Source organism: Vicia villosa, linkage group LG3 (assembly GCF_029867415.1).
Source record: "Vicia villosa cultivar HV-30 ecotype Madison, WI linkage group LG3, Vvil1.0, whole genome shotgun sequence".
In the NCBI taxonomy this organism is placed as follows: Eukaryota; Viridiplantae; Streptophyta; class Magnoliopsida; order Fabales; family Fabaceae; genus Vicia; species Vicia villosa.
The window spans coordinates 17,217,144-17,230,758 of record NC_081182.1 but is presented as its reverse complement, the minus strand read 5'-3'; the positions used below and the strand labels follow the sequence as shown (position 1 = coordinate 17,230,758).

Below are 13,615 nucleotides of genomic sequence, written 5' to 3'. Positions count from 1 at the left end.
TTATCAACCTCGTTGGGTCGCCAAGGTCTGATTTCATCGAACCATTTATGGATCCAAACTGGAGCTTCTGCAATGATATCCTTCAGAATACCTTCTTCGCCTTCCTCCAGTAAACAAAAGTTTGCCCCCAATGGAGTAACCCTAACTCCAAAGTATCCTTCCTTGTTAAATCTTTCTTGCATATTAGACGTTTCTCCCGGAGTCTCCATTACTCCCACGTATGCTTTTTGGAAACGAATCAGATCTTCTTCCTTCACATTGTACTCCAAATGAGCAAATGGAATCTTCTTGCTATGTAATTGACCGTCCACCACAAGCTGTCTGCCTTGGTCCACTTTAACAGTTTGAACGTAAGACTTCCTAAGGACACCACCATGAGGTCCTGGATTATTGAGTTCTCCCATATTCCTACGCCCATTTTGAATGCTTGTTTTCACCTCACCTCTTCCCCCCATCGTCCTCCCAATCCTCCCTTGATTCTGATGGATCGCACCCCTCTCTACACCTCCCACCCTCTCTCTGTTGAACCTCGGAAGATTTGCGTGTAACTTTCTGGACTCGATAATGATGTTGTCAAGCTTAACCGCCAACACCCTCTCATCAGATACATTAAAGAACCTTGCAAAACCAAACCGTTTGCCCCGTTTATCTCTTCTGGATGGTAATATGACTTCATCAATATCCCCAAATTTTTTGAATATGTTATATAAATCCTTTGCTCCATATTTTTCAGGAAACTCTGTGATAAAGAATGTCGTAGTTGGCGCCATCCCCCTCCCTCCACCTCGACCTCCATTGGCCATATCCCACCGAGGATAACTGTTTACCCCAGACTTCCTCCTTCTTGAAACTTCTATCCATTCCGACTCACCCTTCCTTGCCATGGATCAATGGTTGAGTTCAAATCAGCTGTGATTTAGGTTTTTTGTTTAAGTTGAGGACACTCCTATTTTTCTCTCTTTTTAGAGAGAAGTCTAACCTTCTCTCTATATGCATAGCGTTTGTGATGTACACTGAAGCATACCTCGAGGTGTAAGTGACATTTTAATATACCTCGAAGTAATAGACTTACGGGGAGTGTAATTTTCCTTTAAAGTTATTAAATAAGAAAAAGAAAGAAAAATAACTTGTTAGAGTTTATAATTATAGGGATATCATCTTCTCTTCATGGATGCTGGCCCTGCCTGGATTATAAAAATCTTTTTTCACGTGACCTCAACCTGCTTTATTAATTAATGTTTAGCTTTTTATGGTAAATATAATGTTTTTAAGATTGATTATATCTATGGTGCAACTTCCATCTAGAAGTAATACAGTTACTCCCATAATCTTGCAATACACCTTGAATCAATGTTAATAACACTCATGTAATTAATAACAATATCATGTGCAATTATGATTGTATTTACATGTCATCGAGTTGAATATTTCACATGTCATAAGTTATTCCTTCATCCATTTTCTCTTACACAAATTGCACAATAAAATATGTGACTATAACATAATCACAATACAGATATAACGTTAAACTTCAAAAAAAAAAAATGAAAGAAATAAAAATAACATTCTAATATAACAATCAGAATAATATTATCTATTTTCTCCATCTCATATTATTTATCACAATATTTCACATAGATTAAAAAATAATAATAAATGAAAAAGAGAATAATAATTTTATAAAATTATTTTAATTAACTATGGTATCCTCAAATTAACATTAATATTAAGTGAAAAAATAATAAATAAAAGTATTTATTAAAAGATACAATTGGATGATTAAATCTAAAATTGTATTGATAATCTAAAGTGGCAAGTATTTTAGGACTTTTTTTTTTCTCTAAATGTAATAATTATTTTGGGGGTAAAATTTATTACAACAGACATGATCTATCCACAACCATCCCTTACAAAATACAAATATTTAACTAAATTTTACAACAGTGTTACATAAAAATATATATAAAAAAAAAAGCCAAATACAAATTTAAAATATTTTTAACATTTATTTTTTCAACGGACACCAAAACTCACCTCATGTTCTTTAATATTCAACAACTTATTTTATATTTTTTTTCTACCATTTCTATAATTTTTCATATTGATCCTAACACTTTTCTTTTATCTCTTTATAAGGTGTAGTTGGTATACACCTGTACGAAGTATATACACCAAACATGCATTATCTTTTTAAAATGAATATACGTTTGTAATAAATTGATTTTTTTTTCTTTCTTTTTTAGTTTATAATATCTTTTATAAGAACTTATCTATAAATAGATAGAGGAGGAAGAGTTGGTATGTGCACTTTCACAAACAAACATTCTCTCAAAGATGAAGAGATTTGCAGTCAATGAATTCTCAGTAGTAGTAGTGATACTACTTGCTATAGGATCATCAAGATGGTGTCTGGCAGATCTAGATCCGCCTCAATGCGGAATTCAAGCTGGTGGTGCATTGTGCCGTGATCAGTTATGTTGCAGTGCATGGGGTTTTTGTGGATCTACTGATGTCTACTGCGGCGTTGGGTGCCAGAGTCAATGTACCGGACTAAGCCCTCCACCACCTTCTCCTCCACCTCCATCTCCTCCTCCACCGCCTCCTTCTCCTCCACCGCCACCGCCTCCTTCACCTCCACCACCCCCTCCATGTCCTCCTCCACCACAAGAGCAATGCGGAAGACAGGCGGGTGGTGCAGTGTGTCGTGATCAATTATGTTGCAGTGCATGGGGGTTTTGTGGATCAACCCCAATCTACTGCGGTGATGGTTGCCAGAGCCAATGTACCGGAAGCAGCCCTCCTATTGCTCCTGCTCTACTACCACCTCCGTTTATTCGTCCTCCTCCTCCTCCTCGTTCTTCTTCTGATGTGACATACTTGGAGATGAATAAGGAGAATTTCTTAGATGCTCTAATATAAGAAGAGAACACATTTCCTCATTGGCTATGCCTAGCCTATCATCTATCAATAAAATTACTACTACTATTTGTATGTTGCTTTCTGCAACATACCTCTTATCTTAATTATCATCATCAATAAAAGGCGTTCTCTTTAGTTTTATCTATTATTTCTATCCATTATTATCTTTGTTTTTCCTAAGATATTCATTTATTATCTCTTCTCATCTAGTTTATTTTACTTTTGACTATAAATAGTTATGAAGATTAAAACTATAATAAATGTTTGTTGAATTTTGAATATGATAAATAAACGAGAGAGTGTGTATTTAAATTGTCAGTGTAAAACGTTTTACACTGACAGTCCATCACAACCATTCATAAAATAAAAGTCAAACATAACTTAAAATCTGACGGTTACAATTTATTGACGGTATTCTCATTAAATTTTAAGTTTTATTTATAGAATATATGTAATGAATAAAAAAACAATATGGAATCTATTCATTAATTAAATAGAAGCAATATTAATATCAATTATAGCAGTATAATTTTATAATAATATTATCAAAATGTTATTTGAACATTAAAATGGACACCTACACCTTATAATGATGAGGTTTTTGTTATGCGTACTACAAGAAAAGTGTGATATAGCCACCTGATTTTGCGACCTGATTATCAGGTCACTATAAGTTTTTAATATTAAAAAACTAAAATCAACGTTGGCACATGTGGTGTCAGAAACATTATTTTAAAAAAATATTTGCAAAGTAAAAATCACGTCGCAACCACTAAATAAAATAAAATAAATGCAAAATAGGTAAAGTAGACTGACGTTTCAAAGGGGGGAATTTCAAATTTTCATTTTTTTTTGTTGCGGCGTGTATATCACGTCGCAAACGTTTTAGTATATCACGCCCATTTATGTCTGCTGTCATGTGTGCAGTTGACTGACACATTTATGTCTGTTAGGATGTTGCGACGTGATTTTCATGTCGCTACCTAGACACGTGAAAATCATGTCGCTAAATGTGATATACTCATTTGCGTTCCGCTCCTCTTCCCATAACCCCCATTTCAGTGTTTCTTCTTTCTTCCCCTAAACCCTCTTTCCTCTCCTCCCTCTTCAACCCACCATTTTTCAGGTATACTTAAGTTATTGTTATTGTTATTGTTATTTAAATGACTTTTTCACTACAATTATCTAACTTTTATTTTATCAACTTTTATTGCAGGGAAAATATGTGTGGGAACCAATGAAAGAGAGACAGATTAAAAAAAATTATTATGGCAGAACTGCAAGACGACTTTCTGACATGCTACGACGTGTTAGAAAGCGTTGGGAACTTCATGGCATCCGTCCCAGTTGGATAGGAGAAGAAATCTTTCGGGAACTTCTTAAATATTGGGATAGTGATGAGTTTGCGGCCAAATCTGAAAAGGGTGGTTGCCTTAATGTTGTTGGAAGTATAAGCACTGCTGAGCATGTTCGACGCCTAGTAATAATTATTACCACTTCTTAAAGTTATAATTTCAATTAATAATTGATATTATTAATTATAGTTTATTTTGTTATTTAGACTAAGGAATTAAATAGACCACCACTTATGACCGAGCTGGTTGCGAGGACTCGGAAAAAGAAAACAGGAGCTTTTGTTGACAATCGTACACAAAAAGCTATGGTAAGTTATTTAAGTTGGGTATTATATTTGGTTAAGCTATCGGTATTATATTTGGTTAAGCTATCGGTATTATTTGGTTAAGTTGGGTATTATATTTGGTTAAGCTATTGGTATTATATTTGGTTAAGCTATCGGTATTATTTGTTTAAGTTGGATATTATATTTGGTTAACCTATCGGTATTATATTTGGTTAATCTATCGGTATTATTTGGTTAAGTTGGGTATTATATTTGGTTAAACTATCCGTATTATATTTGGTTAAGCTATCGGTATTATTTGGTTAAGTTGGGTATTATATTTGGTTAAGCTATCCGTATTATATTTGGTTAAGCTATCCGTATTATTTGGTTAAGTTGGGTATTATATTTGGTTAAGCTATTGGTATTATATTTGGTTAAGCTATCGGTATTATTTGTTTAAGTTGGATATTATATTTGGTTAACCTATCGGTATTATATTTGGTTAATCTATCGGTATTATTTGGTTAAGTTGGGTATTATATTTGGTTAAGCTATCCGTATTATATTTGGTTAAGCTATCGGTATTATTTGGTTAAGTTGGGTATTATATTTGGTTAAGCTATCCGTATTATATTTGGTTAAGCTATCCGTATTATTTGGTTAAGTTGGGTATTATATTTAGTTAACCTATCGGTATTATTTTTTAAGCTATCGGTATTTCTTTAAGCGATGAATTGTGATGTATTTGGTGGCGATTGTGAAGTGCCGATAAAGTGTTGATATATATGAATTAAATTGGTGATAAAAGTGCCGATTCTGAACTGATGTAAATGTTTATGTATGGCATAAACGATAATGTATCCTCTGCCGTGGGCATATATATATATATATATATATATATATATATATATATGTGTGTGTGTGTGTGTGTGTGTGTGTGTGTGTGTGTGTGTGTGTGTGTGTGTGTGTGTGTGTGTGTGTGCGCGTGCGCGCGCTTATGTGATGATTGATGATATGATCGGTATATCCGAATGAATATTAACCTGATGATGCAAAAAATGTTGTAAAGTGGAAACCATGAATATGTGATTCCTTGATTTGTTGATGAAGTTTTATTATTCTGATTTATTAATTAATTCCGACAGGTAGAATTGGGGTGTTATAATTTTCATGTGGCATGTGAGATGTTGTGGCGTGAAAATAATGTGGCAACTAAATTTGTGGCGTGAAATTCATGTGGCAACTAAATTATATTTAACTTTTTTTTGTATGTGTAGGATGATTATCAAGCATTGCTTGTACAATTTCTGACTGTTAATCCTCAGTATACTCCAAGACCGGGAGAGCCGCTTCATCCGGATGTGGAATTTTATCTTTGGACTAAAGTCATTGGCGGCAAGGGGCCTAACAGGTGTTTTTTTGGTGGTGGAAATTTGGCAGGCACCTTGAGACCTGATGATAGAACTCTATATCAAAGAGTTCTCGACGGGGAAGGAGGTTCACGTCCTGTAACTTTAACAGATGAACAGAGAGAAACCGTAAGATAATTGGCGGTAAATGAGGTGAGGCGTGAGGCGGCGGAACGTGAAGCAGCACTGAAAGCCCAAATGATGGTAATGCGGAATGATCATCAGCGGGAAATGGAGGTCATGGCGAAAAGACAATTGGATATGGAGGCACAAACGCGACAATTTATGCAATCCTCTGGTGGAAACCAAAATATGGGGGGTTCTGCGCCGACTGATCAGGTAAATCTAAATGAGGATGAGTTTCCCGACCCGGACTGATTGTTGATTTAATTTAGTTTTTATTTTGTTGTTACTTTTGATTTTGAATTTGTGTAAACTATTAATTAAATTATAATTACATTTAGTAATATTAGATTTATAATTTTAGTTTCTTAATTTTTATATTTTAGTATATTTAGTTTATTGAATTAATTTATAAATTTTATAAATTTTATTATATTTAGTTTATTAATTTAATTATATATATATATATATATATATATATATATATATATATTTATATATATATATATATATATATATTTGGTTTTTGTAAAAAAAAATTAGTGACGTGATTTCCATGTCACTAAGTAGTGACATGCAAATCACGTCGCAACATTACACATTTAAATGCGCTTTTCATTTACTCCTAGGCCAATTTAGTGACGTGATTTTCATGTCACTAGGTAGTGACATGTGTCATATGAAGGATAGAAAAACACTTAGAAAGAGGGGGGGGGGGGTTGAATAAGTGCAGTCTAAAAACTTGAACGATAAAAACAATATGCACAGTTATTTTTGTCCTGGTTCGTTGTTAACTAAACTACTCCAGTCCACCCCCACGGAGTGATTTACCTCACCTGAGGATTTAATCCACTAATCGCAACAGATTACAATGGTTTTCCACTTAGCCCACGACTAAGTCTTCTAGAGTATCCTGATCACAACCTGATCACTCTAGGAACAAATGCTTAGACACAAGCTAAGACTTTCTTAGAGTATCCTGACCACCACGTGATCACTCTAATTACAACTGCTTAGACACAAGCTAAGACTTCCTAGAGTATCCTGATCAACACTTGATCACTCTAGTTACTTACAAATTAATGTAATCAAATAAGAGTTTTACAATGCTTCTTAAAAGCTATAATCACAACAGTGATATTTCTCTTAACGTTTAAGCTTAATCTCACTAATATATTACAACAGCAATGTAGTGAGCTTTGATGAAGATGAAGTTTCTGAGCTTTGAATTTGAACAGCGTTTCAGCAAGTCTTTCAGAATAATTTCGTTCAGAATTGGTAACCTTGCTTCTCATCAGAACTTCATATTTATAGGCGTTTGAGAAGATGACCGTTGGGCGCATTTAATGCTTTGCGTATTCCGTACAGCATTGCATTTAATGTTTCACGCTTTTGTCAACTACCTCGAGCCTTGTTCACGCTGTGTCTACTGACGTTGCCTTTAATAGCTTCCAATGTTCCTTTTGTCAGTCAGCTTAGCCTGCCACTTATACTTTCTTCTGATCTGATGTTTGTGAATAAAATATTTGAATATCATCAGAGTCAAACAGCTTGGTGCATAGCATCTTCTTGTCTTCTGACCTTGAAGTGCTTCTGAGTGTGATACCATGAGAACTTCAGTGCTTCTGCTTCTGATCTCAAGTTCTTCTGATGCTTTCATAGACCCATGTTCTGATTCTGCCTTGACCATCTTCTGATGTCTTGCCAGACCATGTTCTGATGTTGCATGCTGAACCTTCTGAGACAAAGCTTCTGAGCGCTGATTTGTGCATACTCTTTATATATTTCCTGAAATGGAAATTGCAATGTATTAGAGTACCACATTATCTCACACAAAATTCATATCCTTGTTATCATCAAAACTAAGAATATTGATCAGAACAAATCTTGTTCTAACAATCTCCCCCTTTTTGATGATGACAAAAACATATATAAATGATATGAATTTGCGATCAGAAAGAGCAGACGGCTAAAGACAAATTACACAGCTATAGCATAAGCATGTGAATATGTCTCCCCCTGAGATTAACAATCTCCCCCTGAGATGAATATTCTCCCCCTGAAATAAATACTCGAAGAAATTTAATAATAAAAGACTTCCCTGATTATTTCGGTAGAGACGATCACATAAGCTTCTGTCTTCAGATAATTCATAGCTTCTGACTTCTGCTTCCATTGGACAGCTTCAGAACTTGAATTTCTTTAGATCCCTAGAACACTCACAGCTTTTGATTCCCGCTTCCATTTAGGACAACTTCAGAACTTGAATTTCTTTGATCTTCAGAACATTCACAGCTTCTGATTCATGCTTCCATTTAGGACAGCTTCAGAACTTGAGTTTTCTGGATCTTTAGAACATTCACAGCTTCTGATTTCTGCTTCCCTCGGATATCTTCAGAGCTTTGAATTTCTTCTTACATCACTTCATGCTAGATTGTATCAGAACATTGTTGAATGTACCAGAGCATCATCAGAGCATCTCTACATCCTGAAATGTTACAGAACAAAACTAAACGACAAAAGTCAGCATGAATGAGTTAGAACATAAAATGTGTATCAGAACACAAAATATGTATCAGAGCCATATAAGCCATATAGAATATATCAGATCCAGTAGAAAATGTATCAGAGCAAATAGACAATGATTTGGATCATATTCTATTATCAGAATTTCTGATCATTCTTCCTTCTTGCTTCTGATTCTGAAGCTTCCTAGCACCCAGCTTGCTTCAAGAATCCAAGAGCTATTTCTGATCATTTTTCCTTCTTGCTTCTGATTCTGAAGCTTCCTAGCACTCAGCTTGCTTCAAGAATCCAAGAGCTATTTCTAATCATTCTTCCTTCTTTCTTCTGATTCTGAAGCTTCCTAGCACTCAGCTTGCTTCAAGAATCCAAGAGCTATTTCTGATCATTTTTCCTTCTTGCTTCTGATTCTGAAGCTTCCTAGCACTCAGCTTGCTTCAAGAATCCAAGAGCTTGATTCATTTTGTTGCTTTTTATGTTGATCTTGAATCTTTGATTCCTGCAACAACACAACTTAAAAACATAGAACTTTGCAAGTTCTGTTAGTAAATGTGGAGCCTTTTTACTCGGTAACTGATAATATTAATCAGATCATTTATCATATATTTTCTCCCCCTTTTTGTCATAACATCAAAAAGCATAAAAGATTCAGATGTAAAGCAAGAGACAAAAGGAAAGAAACATAAATAACTTTTCATTGATTTCAACAAGAAGGATTACAAAAGGTGTATGCAGAAAACAGATGCAACAAGGAAAGAAAACTACAAAGACTTAAAGCCTAAGACTCTATCCTACGCAAAGACTGCGCAAACAACTCAAGAACCCTCTGGTCTTCAGTTTGTTCAGCCATGAAAGCTTGAAAACTCTTCATGCCTGTCCAGACTAGAACCTCCACTGTAGGAGAGATCCAAGAGACCAAAGAGGAAGTGAGGGACAGTTCATAGACAGGGAGCTAATGTTGCAAACGGGCTCCAGTGACTCAAGAAGGTCTTCTTCCTTTGGATAAATGTTGATAACAGCATCAAAGAAGAGATCTGTCTTGAAAGAGACTTGGAGAGCCATCCCAAGATATGCTTCACATCCTGTAACTGATTAACCCTTCCATCCGTTCTCATTGAGTTGAAAGGATTCATGATGAACGCTAGGTTGAAGATGAATGTACTGGGGTTTATGCCAAAGAAAAAATTTGTTGGACAAGAGAGAAAAAGAAAGAGAAAGAGAGCCAAGACTTATTGAAAAAAAAATGCAACGAAATGAAGGAATAAATAGAGGGAAACGTTCGAGGAATATAAAAAAGAAAAGAAGGACAATAAAAGAAATGATGAATGGCATTTAATGTAACATGACGTGAGGAGAGATAATAATGACAAAAGACGAGATTTGCACAGTTACCTAAGTAGACGTCCCCTCAACTGCACGCACGCTTGTCCAGAAATAGTGAACACGTGTTTACCATCTGGATAGCCAGTTACAGCTGTTTTGCTTTTAAAGAGATTCTGAATCAACTTAGACAATGAAACGTTAGTAATAACTGAATCACAATTTCTAATTGATTTCAATCAGAACTTCTTAAAAAAAATCCAATTTCATTTCAGAAGATACTCATACATAAGATCTTCTCATCTTCTCATTCTGGGCATAAATCCATACTGATATTCTTCAGAATGAACTTAAACCTATCTTCAGCAAGGGGTTTTGTAAAGATATCAGCTCATTGATGGTCTGTATCCACAAAGTTTAAAGATATAACACCCTTCTGAACATAGTCCCTTATGAAATGATGTTTAATCTCAATATGTTTAGCTTTTGAATGTAAAATAGGATTCTTAGATAAACATATAGCAGAAATATTATCACAGAAAATAGGAATGTTACTCTCATATATCTGATAATCTTCCAGCTGACTTCTTATCCAGAGCATTTGTGTGCTACAACCAGCAGCAGCAACATATTCTGCTTCTGTTGTTGAGAGGGCAATAATAGCTTGCTTCTTGCTGTACCATGAGATCAGATGACTTCCAAGAAATTGACAACTTCCAGAAGTGCTCTTTCTTTCTATTCTATCTCCAGCATAGTCAGCATCACAGAATCCTACTAAGTTGTAATCTTTAGATCTTCTGTAAACTAAACCAACATTAGTAGTACCTTTCAGATACCTTAGAATTCTCTTAACCGCTGTTAAATGAGATTCTCTTGGATCTGATTGGAATCGAGCACACAAACAAACACTAAAGAGAATGTCAGGTCTAGAAGCAGTTAGATATAGAAGAGATCCAATCATACCTCTGTACAACTTCTGATCTACCTTCTTACTTACCTCATCCTTACCCAGTACACATGTTGGATGCATAGGAGTTTTGGCTTCTTTGCTTTCAGAAAGATTAAACTTCTTCAGAAGTTCTTTCACATACTTCGTTTGATGAACATAGGTTCCATCGGAAGTTTGGTTGATTTGAATCCCAAGGAAATACTTGAGTTCTCCCATCATGCTCATTTCAAATTCAGCCTGCATAGACTCAGCAAACTCCTTTCCAAGTGTAGCATTAGATGTTCCAAAGATAATATCATCAACATATATTTGACAAATTAAAATATCCTTTTTAAATGTTTTACAAAAGAGAGTAGTGTCCACTTTTCCTCTAGTGAAATCATTTTCCAGAAGGAAAGAACTCAAACGTTCATACCAAGCTCTGGGAGCTTGTTTCAATCCGTATAATGATTTCTTTAATTTGAAAACATGATTTGGAGACATGGAGTCTTCAAAACCAGGAGGTTGGTGAACATAAACTTCTTCATCTATATAACCATTTAAGAAGGCACTCTTGACATCCATCTGATAAAGAGTGATGTTGTGTTGAGTGGCAAAAGAAATTAATAGACGAATAGATTCTAACCTGGCCACTGGTGCAAAGGTTTCTGTATAATCAATCCCTTCTTGCTGACTATAACCCTCAGCAACCAGTCTGGCTTTGTTTCTTACCACTTCACCTTTTTCACTTAGTTTGTTTCTGAAAACCCACTTAGTACCGATGATGTTAAATCCTTTTGGTCTAGGAACCAAGTCCCATACATCATTCCTTGTAAACTGATTTAGTTCTTCTTGCATGGCAATTATCCAGTCTGGATCTTCTAGAGCTTGATCAACAGAAGTTGGCTCGATCAAAGAAACAAGACCTAATTGACATTCTGCATTGTTCTTAAGGAATGCCCTTGTTCTGATGGGATCATCTTTCTTTCCAAGGATCACATCTTCTGAATGAGCTGAGGCAAGTCTAGGTGATCTTCTGATAGTTGGTTCTTCAGAAATCCTAAGATTCTCTAAAGATGCAGCAACTTGATCTTCTGATCCATTGCTTCTGAGACTGCCGGCTTCTGCAGCTTTGCTTCTTGGTTCTACTGCTTCTGATATATCAATATCAAAATCTGCAAAATTCTCAAACTGCTTTGGTTTTTCAAGACCAAGCTTATCATCAAACCTGATATTGATTGATTCTTCTACAATCAATGTTTCAGTATTGTATACTCTGTAGCCTTTAGAGCGTTCAGAATATCCAAGAAGGAAACATTTTTGTGCTTTGGAATCAAACTTACCAAGATGATCTTTAGTATTCAGAATAAAACATACACATCCAAAAGGATGGAAATATGAAATGTTGGGCTTTATGTTCTTCCACAATTCATAAGGAGTCTTATTTAGAATAGGTCTGATAGAGATTCTATTCTGAATATAACATGCAGTGTTTATTGCTTCTGCCCAGAAATGCTTAGCCATATTGGTTTCATTGATCATGGTTCTGGCCATTTCTTGTAGAGTCCTATTCTTTCGCTCTACAACTCCATTTTGCTGTGGAGTTCTGGGGCAAGAGAAATCATGGGCAATACCATTTTCTTTGAAGAACTCCTCAAAGAATCTGTTCTCAAATTCGCCACCATGATCACTTCTGACCTTTATGATTTTACACTCTTTCTCAGATTGAATCTGAGTGCAGAATTCAAAGAACACTGAATGAGACTCATCCTTGTGTTTCAAGAACTTTACCCACGTCCAGCGGCTATAATCATCAACGATGACTAATCCATATTTCTTCCCTCTGACAGATGCTGTTTTGACTGGGCCAAACAGATCAATGTGTAAGAGTTCTAACGGCCTTGAGGAAGAAACAACATTCTTAGACTTGAATGCAGGTCTGGAGAACTTGCCCTTCTGACATGCTTCACAAAGAGCATCTGATTTGAATTTCAGATTTGGGAGTCCTCTGACCAGATTTAGTTTGTTAATCTGAGAAATCTTTCTCAAACTAGCATGTCCTAATCTTCTGTGCCAGACCCATTGCTCTTCAGAAACAGACATAAGACAAGTCACCTTCTGATTCTTAAGATCCTGAAGATCTGTCTTATAAATGTTGTTCTTTCTCTTGCCTGTAAATAGGATTGAGCCATCCTTCTAACTTACAGCCTTGCAAGACTTTTGATTGAAGATTATATCATAACCATTGTCACTTGATTGACTTATGGACAATAAGTTATGCGTTAATCCTTCTACAAGAAGTACATTAGTTATGGAAGGAGAGTTACCAAGACTTATGGTTCCAGAGCCAATGATTTTGCCCTTCTGATCTCCTCCAAACTTAACTTCTCCACCTGGTTTAAGCACCAGGTCTTGGAATGTAGACCTTCTTCCCGTCATGTGTCGCGAGCACCCAGAGTCCAGGTACCATGACATTTTGCTTTCTGTCCTCTTTGCCGCCAAGGATATCTGCAACAGAAATTATCTTCTCCTTAGGTACCCACAATTTCTTGGGTCCTTTCTTGTTAGTTCTCCTCAAGTTCTGATTGAACTTGGGTTTAGCAAAATATTTAACAGGAGGAACAGTATGATACTTCTTATTCTGAGTTCCATGATATTTCTTAGGTTGTGTCACATGCTTCTTGGTGTGTGTTATGTGAAAACTTTGTGCATGTGATGTGTGCTTAATATCATGGGAGTGGCCAAATTTAAATTGGTTATACAGAGGCT

General features: G+C 35.6%; 1 protein-coding gene across 1 annotated transcript; it reads left to right on the top strand.

Annotated features, from left to right (window-relative positions):
• Positions 1–2,307: 2,307 nt before the first annotated feature.
• Positions 2,308–3,039, top strand: LOC131655019 (mulatexin-like). Its single transcript, XM_058924929.1, has one exon. It carries the CDS (start codon positions 2,335–2,337, stop codon positions 2,917–2,919), a length of 585 nt encoding a protein of 194 aa, XP_058780912.1. The 5' UTR covers positions 2,308–2,334; the 3' UTR covers positions 2,920–3,039.
• Positions 3,040–13,615: the final 10,576 nt, after the last annotated feature.